The sequence below is a fragment of the Alligator mississippiensis genome, chromosome 1, assembly GCF_030867095.1.
Source record: "Alligator mississippiensis isolate rAllMis1 chromosome 1, rAllMis1, whole genome shotgun sequence".
Lineage (NCBI taxonomy): Eukaryota > Metazoa > Chordata > Crocodylia > Alligatoridae > Alligator > Alligator mississippiensis.
In genome coordinates, this window is record NC_081824.1 from 294,454,267 (window position 1) to 294,480,686 (window position 26,420).

A 26,420-nucleotide genomic window follows, 5' to 3' on the forward strand; every position below is an offset into this window, starting at 1 on the left:
TAAACCCTATTCCATGACGATATCTTTGAGCTTTAACTATTTTAAATTAAAACTCTTATGTGAATTTATTTTAAAAGCATCTTAACAAAAAAAACCTAAAAATACAATTAAATAAAAATTGATTTAAATAAAAAAATCAGATTTTATTTATTTATTTTATCTACCCTGCATTTTAGTAATACTTATAACTGAAAGCTTAGGTTCAGTGAGTCACCAGTGAATGGCTGCCAACTGCTATTCTTTTTTTGCCAGATTCATCTAATGCCTCACTCTGTGCAATTCTGTTGTCTTGTGAGACACACCTGCTATTCTGTAAGGAAGGAAGTTTTATGTGCATCTGATACAGAGGATTTTCTACTGCATTTCTGAAAGATCATACCCTGTAGTATAAAAGGTTTTATCTTCCAGAGAAGTAAAACTGCTGATGAATGTGATCTTCATTGTTAGCAGCAGTATTTCTCTAGCTGATCTAGCAGATCTTACTAAATCTTCTTTTGGGATTCCACTTATGTGGCACAACTGTTTAATAGATATTAGAGGCTAGAAGGGACCTTACAGATCATCAGGTCCAGCCCCCTTGCACTTGGGCAGGAAAGACTGCTGGGATCAGATGACTCCATCAAGATGGGCGTCAAGAAACTTTTTGAAGATTGCCAAGGTGGATGACTGTACCATCTCTGGGGGAAACCTGTTCAGAACCTGTTCCAAACCTTCGGCATGTGACTTGTAAACGAAGTTTTTCCTTATGTCTAGCCTGAAGCAATCTTCAATCAGTTTGTGCCCGTTATTTCTTGTCCTCCCTAGGGGGGCCTTGGTAAATAGATGCTCCCCCAAGCCCTGATGTATTCCCCGATATAGTTATAGGCTGCCATCAGTTTATAGGTTGATGCACCTCCCTCATCTAAACTCTGTCATCTGCTTGAACATTATTTAAAAAGTGTACGATGGTTAATGCATAAAATAGTTTGAAACTGCTAAAACTCCTGCACATGAATTACCTGAGACAGTATCAAGGAAAAAATAATCTGCCTAATAGTACTTATCTTCTAGTCCAATTTCATATCACACTACTGCTGTTACTACCATGGATTGTATCTACATTTCTAAAATCTTAACTCTATTCCTTTATGGATGTCAGAGCTTCAACCCCATCTTTAACACACTGACTCCTTTTGAGCATACCGTATGACTGCCAGCTACCCCCATGTGGTAGGTGGATGGAGTCTGATTCAGCCCAAAGTATTTCCAAAAGGCATGTTTACAAGGCAGAGTTAACCTTTTGGTAGTAAGGGTAATGTGTATGTGTCTGTGATTACAACGAGTAGCCTGTACTGTTGGATCGCTTGAGACTCCTTGCCCAGTAAAGTTCAAGAGTAACAATGCCTACCATTTCACAGCAAAGATTTGTGTTTATTAACTAATGTACTAGCCTGGTTTGAGCTATTAAAAAGATTGACTCGTGACCTGTGTTAGGTTGGTGCGTTAAACACTTCTAATGTATATAGCGAAGATTTGAGGTTTCCCATTTGTTTAGAATGCTTGACCTGGTAAGCTGGTTACATTGGTAGTTCTCAACTGTGTATGGAGAATAAGATGTGGTGTGATCTCTTGACAGTAAGGAGAGTTGGGATCAGGAAAGGCAAACTGTGTTTTGTTTAAAACTTTGCAGGTGAACAAAAAATACTGCCGGTGTGCTCTACATAGCCATTGGTCAAGTGTCTAGTCCATCTTCATTATTTTTTGTCTGTTTGATCTACAGACATTGCTGCTGGCAGTGCTACCTGATTCTGTTTGAAACTCTGCTAGCTTTGGCAGTTTCTGATGTCAGAATAAAACAATAATGATGAGTTAAGTCTGTGAGGTAGGGGTCAATTGCCATTAGATGTTCAGTAAACAAACTGGACTTGGGCAAGTGTATTTCTAATTTAATTTAAATGCATAACTAATGTGTACCTTCTTTAAATAAGTAAGTAGTGATTGGTGTGACCTTTTGTAGTAGGTTATACCTACATACTTACTATATTTATACTATGGGGAGTTTTGTTTGTGGCCATGAAGAAGAAACAAGAAACTGATAATGAAGATAAGGGATAAGAAATCCTCCCTTTAGAAGCTCAGTTTCACAAGAATGCTTTAGCTATTGGGCCTCTACTGGCATCTCAGGAATTCTGATTTTTGTTGGCTTCCAAGGACCCAGGAGCACACAGAAACTGAAATTAACCATATAGAAGATGAGTTTAGTTTACAGCTTTCTGTATGCACTTGTATGCAAGCGAGAGAGCAAGAATAAGTGACTAGAGAAGGAAATCAAGATCATGGGGACCTGCAGTAAAGATGTCTTGCTACAGTGTTCCATCTTCTAGTTCAACTCCCCAGTGAAAATCTTGTAGGTAAGAAGTTGTCATTAGGCTGTGAGAGAGAGAGCTGGAAAGCGACCACTGGTGAGGTCTCAGCTTAAGTACTGTATTCAGTTCTGGGCCCTGTGCTTCAAGGATGTGGACAGATTGGAAAGAATTCAGCAGAGAGCAGCAAAAATAACAGGCCTAGGAAGCATGACTTCTGAGGAAAAGCTGAAATAACTAGTGTTATTTAGTCTGGAGAAGAGAAGGTCAAGCCAGATTTGATAACAGCCTTCAACTACCTCAAGGGTGATTACAGCGAGGATGAAGATGGGTTTTTCTCTGTGGACATAGGGGACAGGAATTGGGAGAAAGGGCGTCACCCTTCAGCAAGGAAAATTAGGTTGGAGGTTAGGAGGAATTTTTGAATATGAGGGGGACCAAGCATTGCAACAGACTACTTAGAGAATTTGTGGATTTTCCATCCCTGGAAATTTTCAAGAGTAGGTTAGACGGACACTTGGCTAGTATGGTTTAGTCAGGGATGATCCTGCCATGTGCAGAGAGCTGGACTAGACGACTTTGTGAGGTCTCTTCCAGCCCCACTTTCTAGTGATTCCTATGATTCCCATTTTTCTCAAAGCAGTGAAATCTCCAAGGTTGTTGCCATATTGTTATGAAACAAACCTCGTCTACAGTTGAAAAGTTTACTGATGGACTTGTACTGGCAACCCCTCTCAGTACAGATGCAATTATATCAGTCCTAACTCTATTATGACTTCTGAGGTTATGCTTTCTAAATATGGTACAGTCTGTTGTGTATTGTATTTAACGCCTTGATCTTGTGGGTGGGCCCCAGACCCTGTGCTGCTGGTTGTGAGGAACTGCCAAAGTCATCACACATATGGGCACTCAACTCCAGGAACTATCATGTACCTCACTGGGGTTAAATTCCAAGTGCTTGAGCACGAGCAAAAGGTTAACAATTTAATATATAAGCACTATAGCATTCATTATTTGCTAATATACTCAATATGCAAAATCAGTAAAAATCTGCAATTAAGCTATATGTTTGATTAAAAAGTGTAAATAGTTAAACATATATAGCTTTCCTTCTGTAGAGAAAAAGATTACTGAGCCTAATATAGGGGCTCCGTTTAGTTGTAAATTTACATGCTTTAATGTTTGTCAGCAGGTAAAAATGCCTCTTTCTTTAGAAAATAACTCAAAGTTTTATTAAAGTTATGTAAATTTAGGTGTTTTACTTGGTGATTAAAATTGCCTTTATTTAAGTCCGTCCATCCTATCCTACTGTTAAACACGGGATTAATTGATTCCATACAATATAGATATAGTGAAGCAACTATTAGGGGCTTGGGGCTGGGGAGATGACCAGGATGGCCACTGGCACATGTTACATTTAAAATGTGATTAAAGATATGATTAACTGGTTAAAGTTGTTACCCAGCGACACAGTGCAATTAATGGCATGATAAAAAGGGGAATAAGACACAAACATATTATATGAAAAATGTGCAATCACTTTGGCTGGTTCCTATAACACCATTAATTGAACTGGTGTCTGGGCTGCAAGAGCTCATGGTGTGCCCCATCAGTTTATGGGGCTCCTACCTATGGGAACTAGCTGCTTGCAAGTGCAAGGGCAACCCACAGCTTTGATCTCAGGATTCCCCTGCACTAGCGGTAAAGTGTGATGGAATCTAATGCAGGATCCCTCAATCACACCTTCTGCCATGAGCATGTGGCATGACAGGAAGTGCAATTGTAGGGATCCCACATCACATCCCATCACACTTTCACCTGCATGTCTGCCAGGGGCCTACCTGAGCTGGCCTTCCTTACTTATGTGCATAAACAACACAAGTTCTTGTAAACTAATGTCCTCAAAAAAGCATAAAACATACCTCAGACAGTTCATGCAGTGATCAGATGTTTAGTATGCAAATCAAACATCTGAAGCTTCACATTCACAAGCTTTTGTTTCTAAGCTCATTTGTATCCTGTCTATCCCTTCCATGAACAAGGACCTCTTTGACACAATTAAGTTCCTTGTCCCCACTATCTTTGCCATTTCAGAACTCCTCTCTTTATTAGGACTCCTCTAACTAAATGTCCAGATTTTTTTTTATTTGCGAGCACTTTGTACTCCTTTGATCTTATACCACTATTGTCCTTTAACACAATTAATTCTTCCACTGCGGTCGTATTCAGCCATCAAATATATTTATAAAAAATAATCATGTTTCCTCTCCAGCTTTTATCTAGGTAGGCTAAACAAGCTAAGTTGTTTTAATTTCTTCTCCTTAGCAGGTTGTGGTCTCCTGTTATCAACCAGTATGCCTAGAACCCCCTCCTTTGCTGTCCTCAGTGTCTCAAACATTAACCATGACATCTGTCTTTGCTGAAGTTGCCCCTCCCCCACGTGTGTGTTTCTGCTCAGGGATGAGGACCTTTATTTTGATGCATCTACCTACTTAGCTCTTCCTCTTTCATGGATCTTTCAAATGATGAAAAGCCCTGCTTTCTTGATCTGTCTTTTGAAATGAGAGTCAGTTTTGTTGCAAGCTCATTTGTTAATTTCACCTCACTGGAAACAATATCCTTGTTCTCCATAACAACAAGGCTTGAGCTAGGGGTGAGAGAAATTTTAAGTAGTGGGTTTTTTAATGCAAAGAGACCTATTAAAACCCTAACTTACCTGTAAAAGCTTAGCAGATTCTTCTCCCTTAGATTGTAGAGGTTATTCTCTTCTAGAGATGGGTTACATCCTCAAATTACCTTGAGGAACCTCTTCTGGAAGTTGGTATGCTTCACTTCATGGGATGTGTCTATTTTTTTTTCAATCACATTTGTCTTAGCCTAGAAATGACCCACAACCCTGTTGCTATTGCTTTTGTATTAACTCCAGCCCTGCAGGTCAGTGGATAAGGTTCTTGTGGTAAATCCAATGTCTTTTATTAGACAAATTCAAATAGTTGGAGAAATTCTTCTTAGCAAACTTTCAGACACAAACACCCTTCATCAGGCTGAGGAAGTGCCTCCAGATGGTCTGTGCTCTTCCTGGATGGAGTGGTAAAGCAGCCAGAGGCCAGTACGTAGGCAAAAAAGCCAGTCAGTTAAAATGTAAATTGAGGTGATCAGTAGGTGAGAGACACATGGGCAGGGCAGGGAAAATGGGGAATAAATGAAGCTGTAGCCAAAGGATGAGACAGCAGGTGGGGGGAATGAGAATAGCTGGTGGAAAGTAGAGGATTTACCTGGGGAGTCAGATGTTAGGCAGGTTAACCCAGGAGGCTAGATCTGCAAGCTGTCGCTTCAGCTTGAATTGAGACAACAGGGCTGCTGCTGCCCTTACTGCCTTAACAAAGATAACCAGGCAGCCTCCATCCTGTGTAATCCAGGTCTGCTGTCAAGAGTGTTTCTATTGCTGCAATTCTCAGCTATTCCAAATGGCAGAAGCTACCTTTTGTCAGCAGTTTTGTATCCAAACTGGAGAGTTTGCTGGTTGAGCCACATCAGTTATAATACATGATCTGTTCAAACCCCTAGCCAACATAGGGATTTGACAATTATAGTGTGGTGTGTATGCTGGGAGAAAATTGTAGTGGAGATGAGGCATGAAATAATGTTGCCATGAAGATTACCCTTCAAATGCTCTTAGCCAGCAGATGAATTTGGATTTGCAGTTGTAAAGGCATGCAAATATGTACATCATCAGAGTATATACCATGTTGTGAATCTTAAGTTACATGTAACTGCTCTGTGCATGTTGACATTCCCTTCACATGCCTTATGCCTTGGGTGTCAGACTTGTCTGGTGGTGGCAGGGAGGGTGGTCAGATCTCCACCAAGGGCTCCTTGCAATCCAGGTCTAGACCCACCTCCAGTGGCAGCAGGGCAAGTGTTGGTGACAAAGTGGTGCCATCACTCTCCCTCCCTCCTGGCTCAGGCTTTCTATCCTAGAAGGGCACTGCCCCCGAATTCTCAGCCCCTCCAGGAGCCATATCTCTGACATGCCTGCCTTAGGCCTGGTCTGTACTTTTATTGGTGTGCTGCCAGAAATTTTTCGACAGCTGTCACAACCTTCCTGCTGCAGTGTGTCCGCCCCCAGACTCTCCTGGCCACTACATATGTTGGCTGCTGGTCATCAGCAGAAACCACCCATTAGAAGTGTGGATATACATGTGCTCAAAGTTCTACCAGCAAAACTGTAGTGTAGGCTAGGGCTTCAGTGTACCTGAAAGGCAAGGTGTTACCTATGAGATTTTTATATATATATATATATATATATATATAAGATGGTAGGTAGTGACGACATTGAAAGTCATTAAGACCTTAGAATCACAGAAAATTAGGACTAGATGTGACCTCAGGAGGCCATACAGTCCAAGTGCTTGCTCAAAGCACGTCCATCCCCAACTAGATCATCCCAACCAAAGCTTTCTCTAGCCGAGTCTGAAAAACCTCCAAAGATGGAGGCTCCACAACCTCTCTTGGTAGCTTGTCCCAGTGTTATACTACTCTCCTAGCCAAAGAGTTTTTCTTAATCTCTAACCTAAGCTTCGCTTGCTGCAACTTGAGACCTTTGCTCCTTGTTCTGTCATCTGCCAACACTGTGACCAGTCTAGATCCATCCTTTTTAGAACCACCTATTCAGATAGTTAAAGGCTGCTACTAAATCCCCCCTCAGTCTTCTTTTCTCCAGACTAAATAAGCCCAGTTCCCTTAGTTTCCTCAGAAATTGTGTCCCCCAGCCTATACCATTGCATGGGATTATTCCATCCTAAATGCAGGACTTTGCACTTGTCCTTATTGAACTGCAGCAGTGCAGACTGGATGCATGACATGAGATTGGTCCAGGAGTTGGTTCCAGCCTGGGTTTGGCCATGGGGTCAGTCTGTGTGTGCAGTCTGGTTGCACCCTGCAAACTGGCTTAACTACACCAGATCTGGTCACGGAGTGACCCTGTGTACCAGCATGATCCAGGATGCAGAGCAGTGTCATCCCTGTGAGGTTTCTCATGAGTCTGGAAGTTTGGCAGTGGGAGAGCAGTGGCAGCATTAATTGCCATGGTGTCCAACCAGATAATCTTAACTGATGTCTCTATATGTGGTTGTTTATTGTTTGCAAAGAAAAAGAATAAATACCCACTGGTAGGATGAGGTGGAAAGGCTGTCTACCAGAGCTCGCTGAGGTGCTGCATTGCTGAAGGAGGCTTTAAAAGATTATTTTAACGATGTACTGTCATGTCATAATGCGTGTATGGTAGGGTGTTTGTTGTTGTGTTTTTTTTGACTTGAATATAGATTTTAAATGGTTTGAAATGCCTGTTATGAATTAGGTAGGAGGTGTGCTGATTTGCACTTTGAAACCTTTAGTATTGTAAGACTCAGTAAATCACGATTTTTAAGCACAGGTGTTATTGAGCTATAATAAACAATGAATAGATGTGTTTTAAACAACAAAATGCAAGGTGGTGAATGCTTCCTCATGAATCAGGGTACAGTCAGTAGTTTTTGTTTTCTACTAGTAAAAAGGTGGAGATAAGGTCCAGCTTCCCTGTTACCTTGGCATGTTATATGGTCTTGGCAGCATAATATTGGCTTCTGAGATTGAGATCTTTTGCTCCATAGTTTATGAAGCACTTATACAGGTTGCCTGAGAGGCTGCATAATATCCTGGTACACCATTTTTATGCAATTAATTGTTCTGCTGTTCTTCCATGACCACTGGGCAGCACAGGTTAAACAGACACTGTTGGGGGAATGAAAGATAATTGCCTCCATGTCATAGATTAATAGATGTTAGGGTCGGAAGGGACCTCAGTAGATCATCGAGTCCGACCCCCTGCATAGGCAGGAAAGACTGCTGGGTCTAGATGACCCCAGCTAGATGCCTATCTAACCTCCTCTTGAAGACTCCCAGGGTAGGGGAGAGCACCACCTCCCTTGGGAGCCCATTCCAGACTTTGGCCACTCTAACTGTGAAGAAGTTCTTCCTAATGTCCAGTCTAAATCTGTTCTCTGGTAGCTTGTGGCCATTATTTCTTGTAACCCCTGGGGGCGTCTTGGTGAATAAAACCTCACCAATTCCCTTCTGTGCCCCCGTGATGAACTTATAGACAGCCACAAGGTCGCCTCTCAACCTTCTCTTGTGGAGGCTAAAAAGGTCCAGGTTCTCTAGTCTCTCCTCGTAGGGCTTGGCCTGCAAGCCCTTAACCATATGAATGGCCCTTCTCTGGACCCTCTCCAGGTTATCCACATCTCTCTTGAAGTGCGGTGCCCAGAATTGCACGCAGTACTCCAACTGCGGTCTGACCAGCACCCGATAGAGAGGAAGTATCACCTCCTTGGATCTGTTCGTCATGCATCTGCTGATGCACAATAAAGTGCCATTAGCTTTTCTGATAGCTTCATCACACTGCCGACTCATGTTCGTCTTGGAGTCCACTAGGACTCCAATATCCCTTTCTGCTTCTGTGCCACCAAGCAAGTCATTTCCTAGGCAGTAGGTATGCTGGACATTTTTCCTCCCTAGGTGCAGCACTTTGCATTTCTCCTTGTTGAATTGCATTCTGTTGTTTTCTGCCCATTTGTTCAACCTGTCCAGGTCTGCTTGTAGTTGTTCCCTGCCCTCCAGTGTGTCCACAGTTTTGTGTCATTCGCAAACTTGAACAGAGTACACTTCACTCCCTCATCCAAGTTGCTGATGAAGACGTTGAAGAGTATCGGTCCAAGGACCGAGTGCTGCGGGACCCCACTGCCCACACCCTTCCAGGTCGAAACCGACCCATCCACTATGACTCTCTGGGTGCGACCCTCTAAATGTTGTTTGCTTTAGTGCGGGGGGTTTACAACCTATGGCCTACAGGCCAGATCCACTGGCAGAGAGCCTGTGTTAGGGCAACAAATTTCTTATTTGATGGGAGAGAGGTGCTAATTTATAGGTGCTACTTAAACATGGCCAGTTAGCCTTCTGTCCCTATGTCCTTGCCACCAAATTTGCCATTCTCTGTTTGCATTTGCCATGGCTTTCAGTGTTACCTGGTAAGTGTGGGGGAAGAGAAAGGAGGAATCGGAAGCCAGGCAGTAGGGGATTGGCAGCACACAGCAGCAGCTGAGGATCTGGCCCACTGTTCTGAAAAAAAGTTGCCAATGACTTTTGTCATTGTAGTGTAGTGTAGTGGTTTTCACACAAACAATTTAATGCTGGAAAAGTACTGATAGCTCACTTAAATCATTCAGGGATGTGACTAAATTTTATCAGACAAACCAACACTTTATCAGCATGACTGAACACTGGGTGTGGTTGCATGCAATGCTCTTTAGAGAGAAAGCAACTTTCACTGGCAGAACGTTTGTAGTGTAAGACAGGCTCAAGTGCAGGGCCTAGGAGTGAAAAAGGTATGTACAAATTAAGCAACTGAAATGAAATGAGGGGCCCAAGCTATGTGATTCTGGAAACAGGGCATTGATGTTTTTTCATAGGATTTTGCAAGAAGGGGTCTTTGTGCCATTTGTTATTGCCTGTCCAAGAAAATCAAACTTGTACATATTTGGTAAATAAGCAAAAATTGTCTACTAGGACATTATGCAGCCTCTCTTGCAACCTGTATAGGTCCTTATTCCCTCCCACCTTTTCACCAGTAGAAAACAAAAACTACTGGCTGTACACTGGTGTTTGAATCATGCAGAAGCATTCAGCACCTTGCGTTTTGTTGTTTAAAACACATCTGTTCATTGTCTGCTTATAGCTCAATAAAACTGTGTTTAAGAATGGCAAAAGGCAACAGTGTACATCTAGCTTAAAGGAGTTGATGGACTTAGAGGCTAGAAGTGGTGCTCAAGTCTACATTTTCTATACTTGAAGAGCTAACCTGGCAACTGCTTCTGATAGATTTGATGATTTTTACTGATATATCTAGCATGAGCTTTTATGAGCCTGACCATTTGGGTTAAGCAAACCATGTCTTCCGTGCACCAAATCAACATAGCTGTGCTGACAAAAAACTCTTAGTGCAGGCCAGGGCATATGAATTTTTGTGCCAGCACAAAGTAAAATTGACTAATGCAAATGTAGGATTGCAGAGATCCAATACTTCTAAACTGGCATAGTTAAATTGGTTTCAGAACTGTGTGAACTGGGTCTCAGGTTCATAGAATCATAGAAGTAGGGTCGGAAGGGACATAGTAGATCTTCAAGTCTGACCCCCTGCCTGGGCAGGAGGAAAACTGGGCTCAAATGGCCCCAGCCAGGTAGGCATCAAGCCGCTTCTTAAAGACCCCCAGGGTAGGAGCCAGCACCACTTACTTTGGAAGTTGGTTCCAGATCTTAGCCCCCCTAACTGTGAAGTACTTCTTACAGCTGTCTAATCTAAACCTACTCTCTAACAACTTGTGGCCGTTATAAACTGGTGTTTATTTCCTTTGTTTTGCTGTGTTTTTTCCGCACTGTTCTTATTCTAGATGAAACGCAAGCAAAGTGGTTTGCAGAAGACACAATAACTGAGGGCTACAGAATCCAGCCCATAGACCATGGATGGGCAAAATATGGCCTGCAGGCTGGATGTGGCATGCAAATTGATATGAATCTAGCTTATGGGCAGGTGCCCACTAATTGATTGGATCCTGCCCACAGCTGCCCCTGCAGTGCTCTGCCAGGGGCTGAGCTTTGCCCACTCCCACCCAGGACAGCCCGCACCAGTCTTCTACCTGTGCCCCCAGCAGCTCTGACCCTAGCCCCAGCCAGCGCGCACAGCTTCCCGTCGGGGTTGCTGCCGGTCTTGCTGTCGCCGCCCAGATACTTCTTGGCTCCCCCCCACTTCCAATGGCTCCTCCTCCTCTTCCTGCTGCCCCTGCTGTCCTGCTCCAAGCAGAGGGGAAGGAAGCTTCAGCTAGATGGGGCTCCAGCTTCAACTCCCGGCCACCTTCCTTTCATTCCTCCCACTTGGCTGCCTGCAGGTGGCTGCTCATTGCACCAGGCAGGTAGAGTGGGTGGGAAGCATCTGTGCACTGGTCAGGGCCAGAGTTCGGTGGGCGGAAGCATGGCAGAGTCTGCCTCAGGCAGGACTAGACCCCAGACAGACAGGGGACAGACCACAACTGCTTTCGCACTGTCCTGGTGAGCTCTGGTGCACTCACACCCTGCCCTTTCCTTCTTCCCTCACTCCCAGCCAGCTCCCAGGACCTAGCACATGGACAGTCCCCTCCTCCCCCCCCCTCCCCCACCACCTGCCTTATGCAAAATATACAAGTTATACTTTATTTTGGGCTATTGTACAATTGCCACAATATGCACTACTCAAACGTAAATCAGGACAAACGTTTTTAAAAATAAAGTTTTATGTTAAAAATCAAGCATCTACTATATGATTTGTTTTTTTTAATCTGTAATTTGTTAAAATGATACCTTCTGAAAGATTTTGTGTGTGGCCCTTGACAGCTCACCAAAACTCATTAAGTGGCCCTTTAGTCAAAATAATTGTCTACCCCTGCCATAGATACATTCTAATGTTTATGTTGTCCATAAAATGGACTAATGGCTGCATCTCTAGAATAACTTCTGGTCATCTGAGAGGGGTAGAACATTAGGAAAAACAGAATCCATCATTACTTAAAACACACTGCCCTACTTGATTAATGTCAATAATAAGCTGTTTTCATCAACACAGGCCACATCTTAGCACACAGGAAGCCAGTATGTTGAATCCTCCCATTGTTGGTTGATCTCTGAGGCAGTGATTCTCAACAAGGGTGCCCTGGCACCCTGAGGTGCCTTGAGATTCTTTCAAGGGTGCTGTGGGGTGCCATGCAATATTAGGACTGTTAAGTTTGCAAGCATGATTCACAAGATAAACTCAGCAATTTCAAACAGAAATCCATAGTTGATGCCTTTCTGAATTCTTTGTAACAGAAAAACTACTCTATTGTGTTTCTATAGTCAAAAAATAAAGGGAAAACTAAGAGCTGGCATTTTCTGAGGAGTGCTGCAAATCTATCCAGGGGTGCCTCAGGTCTAAAAAGGTTGAGAACCACTGCCTTAAGATCCTGGTTCTGATAATGTCTGATGTCTTATCGGCCAGCCCTAACACCGAGCTACACTGCAGTCCTGGTTCTAGATAGATAACTTCCAGTTGTAGAAGTCCAGTGGGACCTCCAATCACTCACCGCCAGTTTTGTTGCAGTAAGGGCCATAAGATCAGAAAAGCTAAGAGCTGCTGTTTAGTAGTACTGTTTTCCAGTACAGCAGAACAAAACGTTAAGTCATGGTCCTTTTGTTGTTCCTTGAAGAATATTGTTGATAATGTGTTTTCTTTGTATATATTTATTTTAATCTGTACTTACATATTGGCATGTTTAACTTTTTGGCACATTATACTTGTAATACATATTATTTAATAAATACTGTCGTTCATGTTGTGTTATATACAAATCGAGCTAACACTAATGCCTGATTTTTCTTTTGTTTCAGCTCTGTCCAAAGTTTTTGCACACAAATTCTACCAGTCATACCTGGCCTTTCAGTGCAATTGCAGAACTTATAGGTATTTGGATCCGCATTTATTTATGTACTTGATATATCTCTGTTATGTTTTATGTTGTGCCTAGTGAGTTTAATCTTGCAAATTTAAATTCAGCTAAATTAATTAGCTTAATAGGAGGTGCAAAAAAATTGAAAATTATTTAAATTTATATAATAAATTTAGACCATAGCCAGAAAACTTGGATGTAATATAATTTTAGTGCAATACTTTGGTATTATATTTAAAAACTTCCTTACATATTGTATTAATGATATATATGATAGCTTTTTGGTATATAGGCCTGCCTGTTTCCTTTGTTATATAACTTACTGGTACAACTTATGTCTTGAACGCTGTACTAAAAAGGTTTTTGAGATTTAATTATTTATCTTAAAAAAAAAAAAAAAAAAAAGGTAAAACCTTTACGCAGCTTGTTCAGCTTTCAGTTGCAAAGCCTGCAAGCCACTTATATTGTTTGAAGCATACAAAGTTTTAACTATAATCAATTGAAATATGTTTTACAAGAATTGTACAGAATTAAATATGAGATATTATAGGAATGACCTGTTGAATCTGTGCAATAGTTAAATTTCTAAAAGGACTTGTTATATTTCTCCTCACCTGAATTAAGTATCTTGAGTATTTAAATGAGTGAACTCTTTGATATTTTTAGTTGATGCTCTTTAAGTTCATGCTTTCCTAATTTCCAGACAATGCTTATGATCCAGATGTGAATGCTAAACAAATATGGATAGATAAGACAGTAATAAATGACAACGTATGTTTGACATTTACTGATAATGGAAATGGTATGACATCAGAGAAGTTGCACAAAATGCTAAGGTGGGTAACATATTATTTTGGATTTAACAGCAGTTGCAGCAACTGGATTTCACCCCAGGGGTCCCTTCTGAGCGTCTGTTCCTTGGATGATGATGATGATGATTATTAATCCATTTCTATATCACATTTTATCGTTCAATTCGTTTCTCTTAAAAAATCTGTTAGTGAATTTAGTGAGTGTGAAAATGAGAACCCTAGTGTAGTGTAGGCTTTGGCTATAGGAGATGGGGGGCTCATACAGCTGCGGAGCTGCCTTTTTCAGCATGAGGGTATGGCTGGCAGTGGGCAGGGCTGAATCTGGAGCTCCACTGGGTATGACCGTGAGCTGCAGAGCTGTGTTGACTGCTGTTTGCACCAGTTCAGCCATTGCAAGCATCCACTTCCCCCTGTGGCCACTTGCCTTACTGCAGGGCAGCCATGGGGAAGGCTGGGGGAGCTGGCGGGGATGGGGCTGGGCAGGGGGTTCCCCCATGATCCTCTTTCCCCCTCCTACAGCCCCCCCCGCCCCCTACTTACTGGCATGGAGCCTGGGTCCAGCTCCCAGTGGCGGTGAGCGGGGACCACCTGAATCTCCAAATCTATTCACAGGCTTTAGATTCAATTTATACCTTTTAATGGGTCTCTCAGTTCGATTCAGATTCGGAGATTTGGCCCCCAAATCAGGCCGAATCTCCTCCAAATCAAAGCTACTAAAGCTTTGCACAGCCCTAATATATACCCTATTTCACTACTTTGATATATGTGCCAATTAGTTATCCCTTCATTGTTAAACCTCCTTCCAGACCACCCTGTCTTCTTGGAAGATATGTCACATGACGTATCATTTTCCAGATGTGATCTGCAGGGACCTTGAAACTCCCTGCTCGTTATATTTTTGGCAGCTCAGCTGAACCTGGTCACCTTCCAGGAAGGGAGAGGGAACTGGGGAACTTGGATAGAAGCTGAGGCCTCATTAAACTAAGAAGTGGAGGGGAGGAAGAAGGAGGCCTGCATGAAGCTGAGACCTGCTGAGTCAAGAGTCTGCTGAAGGCTTAGCAAGGCTGTATCAGGGGGACAGGGCATTTAATCTATTCAACAACGATTTACACTGGAAGTCCTCAAACTTAACCCCAGCAACAGGTTAGCCTGCTTCAGCACTTCAGGTTAAGTTTGCCTTCTAGCCCATTGCTGTCTGCAGTGTTTGCAACTTTCTGTTCCAGGATTTTGGCCTTTTACAACCTCCTTCCTGTCCAGCACAAAAAGACAAATGTCCTGTAGACTGATTCCTAGTAGGGTTCTTCAGGAGGGACAGGAAGCACAATGTGACTAGCTTTGGTGCAGGCCTCAAGGTAAGATAGAGGTAGGAAGAGGCAGTTCACTTGGCTCAGACTGGCTAAGGGTCACCCTTGAAGTTGATCCTAAATATAAGTGTAAGTATGCCTTTCATTATTGATAAATATGAAAGGTAGTATAAGTCAAACTTGTCAGATTATTCATAGTAGAAAATATTGTGAAAAAATTAAGGGAATTAAGAGTAGCTGTAATGAAGTTAAATATATTTTCTTGACTCTTAGTCCTTTTATCTACATGGAAAGGGTTAGGAGACCAAACTGCTCAAATTCCATGAATGTATTGTTAATCACAAATGTAATCAATTAGCAACATAAAGAAAACTATACCAATTTTTCAGTTTGTTTCGGTGCTATAACATTTCAGTGGAGCCAGCTTGACGCACCTATCCAGTATTCCAATATTCCAGCAAAGTGTTTTGTTACAGAATTTTCCATACATTGATCAACATTATGTAGATAGTTTCTGCCTGTTTATCTAGCTTTCAACAAAGGATTCCAGATACTCAGCAAGCTGTAATCATTCTGGTACTAGTCAGGCATCAGTAGGATCATACATCTAGCCCTCTTTCCAGTAAGCTCCTATCCCTATCACAAAGGGGTATTCTGATTTTTGGGGCCAGCTTAGAATGAGTAAATAGTCTGCTGGGACTTCTGTTCACAACCTAATACAAAATCCTCACTCTATGAAAGCTAATATTAACTAAGATAAAAATGTAAGCATAAGGTATACATTGCATTAATGAATCAACATTTTTCAATGTAATTTCCTTTAACGTATTGTTTCTAGGCATAGGGCCTGCATGCTAAATTCAGTGTGCAACTACAGATATCTAACTCCTTTCATGTTGGATATAATGGTATCTCTTTTACAATGGAAAATTTGCTTCAGTTTGTACATTATTGTAAACACATTTTAAAGATGTGGAAAAAGCGTTCACCTAAGTCTCAGTGTCTCTTTATGAATTCAGGACCGTGGTTCTCAACCTTTTGGGACTCAACGCACCCCTCCAAAACTTTTCAGAATTTAGCAGCACCTCATTTTAAAAAACTTTCTTTAGATGTGTTATGCATATTATAATATGAACATTGTAATTCTAATATGTTAGTAATTGATTAGAATATAATTTATATTATATTTACCCCATTGCTACCATGGCAAGGTGGAACCATGCTGTGCACTTCCTGCAGAGCCAGGCCAGGAAGCAGTTATGGCAGAACTCTGTGCTCTTGCCATAGCCCTTCTCAGTTGGGCCCTGCAGGTGAAACTCCCACCTGCCTTTGTTTTCAGGAGGCTCATCAGAGTCAAGCTGAAAAGTGAATCCAACAGAAAGGCATGCCTGCCTGCATTAGTTACGCAGACAGGCATATACCATTTATATTGCAGCTCTTCTGAGTTGGACTCCAGCATCTCTTTTGAACATGGAGGGACACTGGGCAGTTCTACCTGGTGGCAGCAGCATTTATTTCCTGACCACTGCTGCCACCAGGTAGAACTGCCCTGTATACCTGCCTCCATCTTCAGGACATGTCTCAGAGCTGAACAGCAAAGACTTGCAGCAGAAAGGGCTGCAGGCTAGCACACCTTTCTGCTGCAGCTGCTTCTCAATTCAGCTTCAGTGCACCTCCTGAGAACAGACATATGCAGGGCAGTTTTACCCCAACGTGGTGGTGGTTGTGGTGCTAGCATTGCACCACCGCAGTTGAGAACCACTGCCATCAGATACTTAGAAATACTTAGGAGCACTCATTGCGTAATTCCATACAAATGGCATCCTTTAGACTAGGGGTTGTCAACTTCTGACCCTGCAGGCCAGAGCTTGTGACCAATTCCTTGTACAGGCTGCAGATCTCCACCCCTGAAAAGCTTAAGCAACCTGTATTTGCTCTTGCTGAAAATATCTGGACCCTCTGCAGTAAAATAAGCACAGGCCCAAGAGAACAGTAGAGAGGCTGCCTGAGGGGGTGGGGAAGAAGGTCCAATTTAACTGTGCTACCAGATCAAACCACTTCATGAGTTCAGTGTGGCACTGGAGCTATAGGTTGCCAAACCCTTACTTATGCATATTTAAAGATAACAGTAGCTCACACACTGAGAAGCATCTTAGAAATATAGCATTAATAATCTTTAGGCTTTGTCTAACTGTAAAGCAAATTCACATTTTCTTTGTGCTGCAACCATTGTTCTCAAAAATTGAGATTAACTCCATCTGTTTAAATCTATGTTGATATTGGTCTTATATGGTTGTTTTACGCTTGCACATTTCTTTTAATAATGTGTTTCAGTTTTGGATTCAGTGACAAAGTTGCAGTCAACGGCCGCGTTCCAGTAGGGCTGTATGGAAATGGATTCAAATCAGGATCCATGCGCCTGGGAAAAGATGCAATTGTTTTCACCAAAAATGGAGAGTCTATGTGTGTTGGCCTGTTATCTCAGACCTACCTGGAAGCTATAAAAGCCGAGCATGTCATGGTTCCTATAGTATCATTCGACAGGCAACATATCCTTTTTACTGTTTCAGAATGTTGTATTTGCAAATGTAAAAATAGGATGTTAACAACTGGATGGATCTAGGATTTTGAAAAGGGAGTGAGGACTGTGCAGATGGTGTGGTAATTGCACATATTTTTCTGTTAAAAATAAACTAGAAGTTTTACTAGGGCTCCAGGGCTATATTAGTCAGTTAAAATTGAAGCAAAGACAAATGTAACTTTTATTGGAATGTGAGTTAATTTGCTATACCATATATTATGTATAAAAACACAACAAATTAGGCAAAAATAATCAAAATATGTTTAGTCCTGTTGTCATTAGAATTAAATATACATCTCTTTCTTCAGATTCCTAAAACAAAATCTAGCCTTTGTGAGCATCCTGACAGTGCATCCAATGTTTCATTGAAATTTATTTCTACACCCAAGTTTAATATTCACCAGAGTTAAGGTTTCTACTTCTGATTTAATGTTTTTAGCTAGTTTAAAAAAAATTCACAGGACTGTGAAATAGGAGCTGTATTACCAGGAGCAGTTAACAAGCAATAACATTGCAGAAGAAAGACTACCTTAATTAATGGAACAACGAGATCGCTAAAAAGGAGAAAGGGTCATTAACATCAATTGAATGAAGAGTTTAGAAGGAATCAAGTGGATTATAATGAGCCATGAAGTCAAATGAGTCCTTCACTGCTGCCTGAATAGAGAGACAGCTGCCATTGCCAGGTTGTTGGTTTTAAACTTTGCGTGAACTAGGACTCAAAGGGGGCAGGTGGAGGAGTGCAACTGAACACCCACCCTTCCCCAGTTATTCATGCTTTTACAAAAGATGGAAATGTTGTAGCCGTACTCATCCTGCTTACAAAAAAGAAGGAAAGAGGTTATAGTTATATGGTTGAATATAAACATCAAGCTTGCAACAACTTTGAGACAAATGAGATAAGACCCCAGGCATACATTAGCTCTGTTGAAGAAGTTTGTGTTAGAAATTATTTAAAACTGTTAGATACTGTTTAATTCTTTAACTTAGTTCTTACGTCAGATGATTAACCCAGGAGAATCCAGAGGCAACCTGAAAGCCCTTCTGACACATTCTTTGTTCTCTTCTGAAGATAAGTTATTGGCAGAGCTTGATGCTATCCTGGGGAAAAAAGGAACACGAATTATCATTTGGAACCTAAGAAGGTAAGATTAAATCCAGCATTTGCTGATTTGTGCACTTGCAATCCATGTTTGGTATGCACTAGTTTAGTAGGCATCTAGTCTTTAGAACTGTTGATAGAACAACTGCATAAGTCTACAAAGCTGGTAAGCATGGAGCTATTGGCAGTTCTGCTGAACATAGGCTACTGGACTTGAGGGCCATAACTTATACCCCTAAATTGCCATAACAGAGCAAATAAATAGCCAAAGACAAAGAGAATAAATGAGGCATCCTGCTATTTCTCATTTATTTTAATATTTAAAGGGCAATTGGGTTGCTTTTTGGCACAGCATAATACCTTACCTGAGTTTTCTTGGGATGGTGGGCTTTTCCAAGTATAGTTCTAATTTATGATGTTGACACACTTGTACATCTAATTAGAATTTTTCCATATATTTGCTTGGGCTGAATCCAAAACCTCAAAGTCATATTTACATAAATTAATAGAATTTAAAGCAAACCTATAAAGCCATCTTACCACATGCACCTGCCTTTCTCTGTACACTTGTCCCTTACTGTATGTTCTCAAGTGGTGTACCCAATATAGTTTTAAATGTTGTAAATAATGGGGATTTCACACAACGTGATTTGAAGTATTACAAAAGTATGCGTGTGTGTATTCCACAATCTAATCTAGTGATTCTCAACCCGAGTAACTTGAAATCTTTCAAGGGTGTTACAAGGCACTGCACAATATTGCCACTGTTAGGTGCAAACATGACTCACAAAATAAACCCAGAAATTTCAAATAGGAATCCAGAAGGTCAAAAGGATTCTGACCTGTTATGGTCTTTCTGAGTCCTTTGCAAGAGAAGAATTTCTCTGTTATTTTTCGGTAGTCAAAAAAAGAATAAAAGCTAAGAACTGGTGTTAAGTGATGAAATAGGATTCAGGACTACTGTATAAAGGATTGACACTACAACTTGTTCAATAAATGACAGAAGGGCTTTATTTACTACAACTATTGACTATTAAATGAGTCTAAATCAAAGCAAAGTCCAGTATATTTAGCTATAAAAGTCCTAGGATCTCACCAGTAGGCCTGTGCGAGTAGACAGGTATTTGATCTGGCTTCAGATCCATCCGCTTTCGATGTCAGCGATCCGATCTGGACCTCCAGATCGGTTTACCGCTTCGATCTAGCCGAAGCGGCTCCAAAGCTTTGGAGCTGCCTCAGAGATCGGCCATAGACTATAATGGGAGATCAGTGAAATATCTATAACGTAGTTGTTTTGTCTCTAGTTTGAGTGAAACATGCAAGGATGGTAGCCTCTGCTGAGAGCATGAAGCCTACCAAGTTTCAAGATGATAGGTGCAGGTGTTTGGGGGAACCTGCACCCCAAATTCTTGAAAGCAAAACTCATGTCATGTCTATGTGTAACACCACAGGGGGGTGAGTACTGCAGGAGCGGTGGCCCCTGATGAGGCTACGAAGCATGCCAAATTTCAAGAAGATAAGTGCAGGGATTTGGGGAGAACTGCACCTCAAGCTGTTGACAGGCAAAACTCATGATGTAGGTGGGTGCTTGGGCAACTGCGTCTGTCTTGAGGGTAGAATCTAGTGCAGGCCTGGGTGCTGGGCCCTGCCAAGCCACAAAGCCTGCCAGCTGTCTCTCTCTCGCCGGGGGAATCCGTCTTCTGGAGCCCTGCACCTCAAGCTGCTGACAGGCAAAACTTATGGGGGTGTGTGTGTGTGTGTGTGTGTGTGTTAGTTAAGGTGCGCCCTTCCTGATGCTGGGGCCTCTGCACAACACGGCAGTGTGCCCCAGTGAGGCTTCCTCCTCCCCTACAGCCTCACACCCAGTCCACCACTTTACATGACAACAGGTAAAATAACTTGGCTGGCTCAATGCCAGTAGCATCAGCAGCAGCATCAAAGGTACCCAAATGGAACTATCACAGAGCCTTTCTTTTTATAAAGGAATTGATAGCAAGAAGTAAAGATGTCGTGTTGTGTTGTGTTGGACATATGATGTTACTCATGGTGTGTGATGGCTTATCTTGTGTTTTTATGTCTATATGTGCACTATGAAAAAAAAGGAATACTTAAAAAAAATGTATCTTTGAAAGCTTTGGGGTTGAAAAGCCCTTTGTCAGGCTGAGGAAATACCTGCAGTTGGTCCTGGATGGAAGGAATAGTAAAGAAGCCAGAGGCTGGCCTGGCCCGCAAGGCAGGCAAGAAAGCCAGTCAGTGAAAATGGAAATGGAGGTGTCAGGGGGTGAGGGACAGGCTGGGGTGGGGTGTAGGGGGGGAAGGGGGATGTAGCAGCACAGGTAAAAGTGCAGAGGTGCCTGGGGTGTCAGATGTCCGGCAGGTCGCTGTGTGCCAGAATTCCACTGCGTATACTGAGTCCATGAGTTTCTGTACCTACTACCGAGGAGGCTGATGAAGTGCAGTTCATGTGCCCAGCTCTGAAAAGTGGTTTGTATATTCAAACAAGCACCTAACCTCATCACCAGAACTGAAACCAACTTCATACAGCTCAAAACACAAAACCTGCCAACTATCTCCAGTACCCCCACAAACTGCACACCAGAATCTATCAAAGACGACAAAACCCAACTACCTTTTTCCACAAAAAAAAAGAGCAAATAATAAAGTCAAAGAAATGAATTGAATAATAATTGAATAGCTAAGCTAAAATAAGCTAAATCCTACCCAGTCCTTTCTAACAACAAAAAGGAGCAGGCAAGTTCAACTACTGGGTAAAGCAAGCAAGCTGAAATGTTTGAGTCTGAGGGTTCCTTTCTCATGCAGTTCCTGAGAGGGAACAAGCTAGGAAAAGGCACATCACGCCTCCAAACAGAGGCTTTTATGCTGTTTCGAGGTCCCTCCCCCCAGACACTGTCATTGGAAAGCCAGCCAGAGAGAAATCCTTCTCACTGGCCACCTATACATGTCAGTCCCCCGTCTTCCCCCACCCCCCCCAACTTTCACTTTCAGCATCCAAAGCTTTTCTGAAGTGCTTTGGAAACTCCAAACCACTTCGGACAGCTTAACTGAGCCTGCGCTTCGCTCCAGGCATGCTGCTTCGGACGCCGAAGCATCCGAAATGGCCCCGGATCTGAAGCATGATCCAAAGCCGCAGACAGTCCTACTCACCACTACAGGCAAAGAGTCTGTTTCAGGTTCAGTTTCAGTCTTGTCATTTTCTCAAGGTGTTCACGAAAAGATCAGCTGGCTGCAGTAGCAGTTTGTCAGAACGATTTCTCGTTCTTGAAGTGCCCCCTGTTAGCTGTTTCATTCCTCTTTTATACTCTTTAACTCGGGATCTTCAAAGCATTCTTGTAGCTGTGTCTATTTAGAGAAATTCAGGCAAAAACTAACAGGATGTAAGGCCCATCCCGAAAAGGGTTCTGGGAGGAGGCTAAGGTGGCATCCCAGAGGGTGGGGGTCAGCTTTGTGGAACCCAGGAGCCACAGGATAATAACTTAATGCATCTGCTGTTCTTTGGATAAGATTAGAAAGAGGAACTGCTCTTGCCTGACCCAATGGCTCTGGAAAGAAGAACTTTGAAGTGACAGCTTTGCAACATGAAACAATAGCTTTGCTCTAATCCATGAAAGGTAATAAGGCTAGAAGCTACTTTGATTGGAGAACCCAAAGAGATAGGGAGTGAAGGTATAAAAGTTATGAGAAAACTAGGCCCCGGGTGGAATCACTTCGGGGAAGGACAAGGCGAAGGACCCGATAAAGGAGACGTCTCACTACCCTGGACGCAGGGTGGGGTTCCCAAGACAAGTCAGGTAATGACTCGGGACAGGGTGGGGAGTGCCTTTCCTCCAGCCTGATGAGCTAGTGGTTTTGTAAGCCCTTGTATTGAGTTGCTGCTATTAGACCATTTTGCTGTTACTCACAATAAAAGTTATACTTGTTGCTTTGATCCTGGCGTGTGACTTGTGGTTTACTCACCTTCCCCCCTCGGAAGGGAGGGAGCCCTGACAACTGGTGGAGAAAGTGGGCAATTAAAGACCCCCTCCTAGGAGGCAGCCTGGCCAGCTGCGTCTGGGGAGCTGTGGACATGTTCCCACGCCAGAGAAAAACCACAAGTCTTTCCGAACTTAGTAGGATGGTGCACCTGTGGATGTCCTCCAGGGCAAGGGACTTCAGGTCCCTTGCCACGGTTGAAGGAGTTTTTGCTCAGTGTCAATTGGGAAGGAAGCTGGGAAAAACTGTATTATTGGAAGGAGCCATATCCTTGTGATGGGAGGTGGCAGGAGCTTTGTTGCCTCCAGAGGACTGGACTCCGGAGTCAGGGGGAGAACAACAGGTAGCAGTGGCCAATCTAGTTGGTGGCGAGGAAGGCCAACCCGCTCTGCCCGCTTCAGGAGCAGAGGAGGAGACCGCCCCCCCCCCCCCCCGAGAGTAAACCCCATCCTGCGGAGTTGGAGGTAAGTGCAGTTATGAAGCCTAGGTATCAAGCGAATCAAGAGGGCCCTGGGTTCACCCTACAGGACTGGGAGGTGGTCCCATGGAAGCCCGCAGATTTCCAGGTTGAGCTGGTAGCCTGGGTAAAGGACCCAAAAGAGACCTAGGCCTCCTGGGCCAATAGGGTAATGGCCCAGGGACCAGATAAATATTTTACTCCCTGAGAGGCAATAACTGTGTTAACCAAAATCTTCCCAGGGGAAATGGTATAAGTCAGCACCAGCCAGTCAGAAGATAAACGCAAAGGTCTCGGGGTTTTATGCTTACCAGTTAATGGGCATTGCACTAGGGACCTTGGAAGCTTGGGAATTGACCAAGGACCGGCACGCTTGAGAGCATAAATGGATAGACTGGCTGGGGGCACTACGGCAGTTAAGTGGAGATGCATTTATCAAGGCGGCCTTGGGAGGGACCTTGGATGCGGACACCCCGCGGGTTGTAGTCACTGGGGCCACTTGGGAGAGTACCCTTTGTAAGGGATCTATGGTCCCTTACAGGGTATTCTGCAATGCTGTGATGCCTGGATGAATCATCCCCTAGCAGAAATTATAAAAGGACTGCGCACCCTGATTAATTTGACGGGAGCACCCAAAATTGAAACAAGTGGCGGTAGTAAGGGGGTTGTCAACCAATCTGAAGAAAAAGATCCCCTGCCTCCAACTCTGGAAGGAGCTGAGGGAGAGAGGAATCTCCATAGAGCAGACTGATGGAAAGCCCACAAGTGAGTTGTATCGGTTGTGGAAAGGTGACAAAATCGGGGGGATGACTAAAGATTGCCGCACAGTGGTGGCTGTTCCCTCAGCACCTCCAGAAGAGGAGCCCAAGCCATAGTGGGGCTCTACCCGGATCTGAAAAATGTGCACATAGATTAGGGGGGCCCCGGGGAGGGGAAGCAAGGGACACCCCCCTCCTCACTTCCAGTGGGACAAATCCCTGGGGACTCTAGGGGGGTACCTTTTTGCCCATATTAAGATTGAAGGAGGGGAGGTGGAAGGATGGTTTCTGATGGATACAGGGGCGGAGGTTAAGATATTCCAATGGGAACTGCCCCCCCCCCCCCCCCCCATGGACATCTGGTGGTGCTTAAAGGGGTTTGGGGGGGAGCGGTTAAAGGATGGGAAATAAAAAGCATAGTAAAATTCGGCGAGCGGAATGTCCCCACGGTAGTGACTGCTACTCAACTCCAGTTGTGGATATTGGGAACCAATGTTTTGAGTCACTGCATTATAGATGGGCCCCACCAGAGGGTGATGGCCCTAGAAAAGGAAGCCCCCTTGCCTAGGGACAGACCATGGGTCCGTTCTGAGTGGGATGTGGGATGTACCAAAGAAGAGATACAAATTGAATTAGAAAAAGGAGTAAGACCATGTTTTGTACGTCCCTACCCTTTGACACCTGAGGCTGAAGAGGGTGTAAGTGAAAGGGTTCAGGGACTGCTGCGGGCTGGGGTTATAGAATGCACCATTTCCCAGTGGAACTCCCCTTTATAGCCCATCTGAAAGGCTAGTGGAAAGTGGAGAATGGTAGTAGATTACTGAGAGGTAAATAAAAGGACAAAAAAACTGAGCCCGGTGGTCAGCACCCTTCCCGAAATGTGGGATGTGGCTCAAAGGGCAGGCACTTCCCATTTTATGGTAATCGACATCTCAAACTGTTTCTGGGTAATTCCAGTGCGGGAAAGCGACTGAGACATGTTCGCTTTTATGGTCAGCAGAAAATAGTACTGGTTACTGCGCCTGCCCCAGGGCTGGTGCAATTCGCCAATATTAGGACACCAACAAGTGCGTAAGGCACTTGATTCCCTGCCGCGTGTTCAAAGCTATGTGGATGACATTTTAATTTGGGCAAACACTCCTGGGAAATGCACTGATATCTCCCACCAGGTACTACAAGCTCTAGGGACGGCAGGGTTTCGGGTAGATAAAAGGAAGTTTTAGTAGTTGCAGCGCTCAATAAGGTACCTGGGTATGCAATTGGATGCCTGAGGCTTGGGAGTTCTAGAACAAACTAAAGAAGCATTAGCCCAACTCCCTCCACCCCGCACTGGGAAAGAACTGCAGTCCCAATTGGGATTGATGGGATGGTGCCGGGCGGCGGTACCTGACTTCGTGAGCCTGGCACACCCCCTCTATCAGGTGCTAAAGGTCAAGGGTGACCTGTGGGCATGGGGAGAAGAGGAAGAAGGGGTTCACCAAGAAATGCTGCAGGCTATATTAGAGAGCCCACCCCTACTCCCTCCGGACCCCAGCACACCCAAATATTTGGATGCAGGGGTCCAGGGGGATATCATCAGTGCGGTGTTATATCAGCGAAGTCGACAAAGGTGGGAGAATTGGGAGTTATTGGGAGCTTGGAGCCGGACACGATCTAATAGGGAAGCCTGCTATCAGCCACTTCAAAAGGAAATGTTAGCAGTGGTTTTTGGACTAGAGAAGAGGTAGAGGTTGGTGGGATATGCCCCCCTAAGGATTCGAGCATGGCCCGGGATATTGACTGCCTTAAGAAAAGGCTCGCCCGCGGGGTCCCCCCACCAAACCCGGTGGGTGAAGTGGCGCCTACAGCTAACTGGGTACCCACATTGGGAGGCAGGGGGAATGTTGAAAAATCCGGTACTCCCTTGGTTAGAGACACCTGCAGAGGGGGAGGCTATAAGCCCAATAACCTCCGCAGAAAGTTTTGACCCTGCGGATCCTCAAGCTCTATTTACCGATGGGGTGGCATATGGTGTAATGGCAGTATGGGCTTGGTACTGCCCCTTCTCGGGAGAATATGGGAGGGGTGAAATACAAGGGAGCACCCAGTTAGCAGAATTGAAGGCTGTAGAAGAAGCAATTGCTTATGGGATTGATAAGGGTTGGACGGAAATTAGAGTATACACAGATAGTTGGGTATGTGCTAAGGGAGCCACCAAATAGATCCCTTATTGGAAAAGGGCTGGATAGCACTTGAAAAGTAGACCTGTTTGGGGAATGGAAATCTGGCAACGTATTTGGGAGATGAGTGGACAGATTGGGGTGGCCATCCAACATGTGGCTGGACATCAAGGGGGTGGTTCTCCGGAAGCGATTGCAAACGCCAGGGCGGACTCAGTGATGTGGCCTTCCCACATCAACTCTCTGGAGACAGCATGGGCAGCCCATGCATTTGCCCATGAAGGGGGAAAAGGGATGCGGAGGAGACTTCAGCAGGAGGCTGGGAGGGCTACGGAGGTGGAGGTGCGACAGGCCCTGGAGGAATGTCC

At 43.7% G+C, this 26,420-nt stretch overlaps 1 protein-coding gene across 1 annotated transcript in view; it reads left to right on the forward strand.

Annotated features, from left to right (window-relative positions):
* MORC3 (MORC family CW-type zinc finger 3) overlaps window positions 1-26,420 on the forward strand; it is a 59,285-nt gene that overhangs the window by 3,664 nt on the left and 29,201 nt on the right. The window contains exons 2-5 of the mRNA XM_059720733.1: window positions 12,831-12,903; window positions 13,593-13,725; window positions 17,340-17,552; window positions 18,582-18,731. Of these exons, the coding sequence (XP_059576716.1) occupies window positions 12,831-12,903; window positions 13,593-13,725; window positions 17,340-17,552; window positions 18,582-18,731 (569 nt within the window). The remainder of the gene's footprint in view (window positions 1-12,830; window positions 12,904-13,592; window positions 13,726-17,339; window positions 17,553-18,581; window positions 18,732-26,420) is intronic.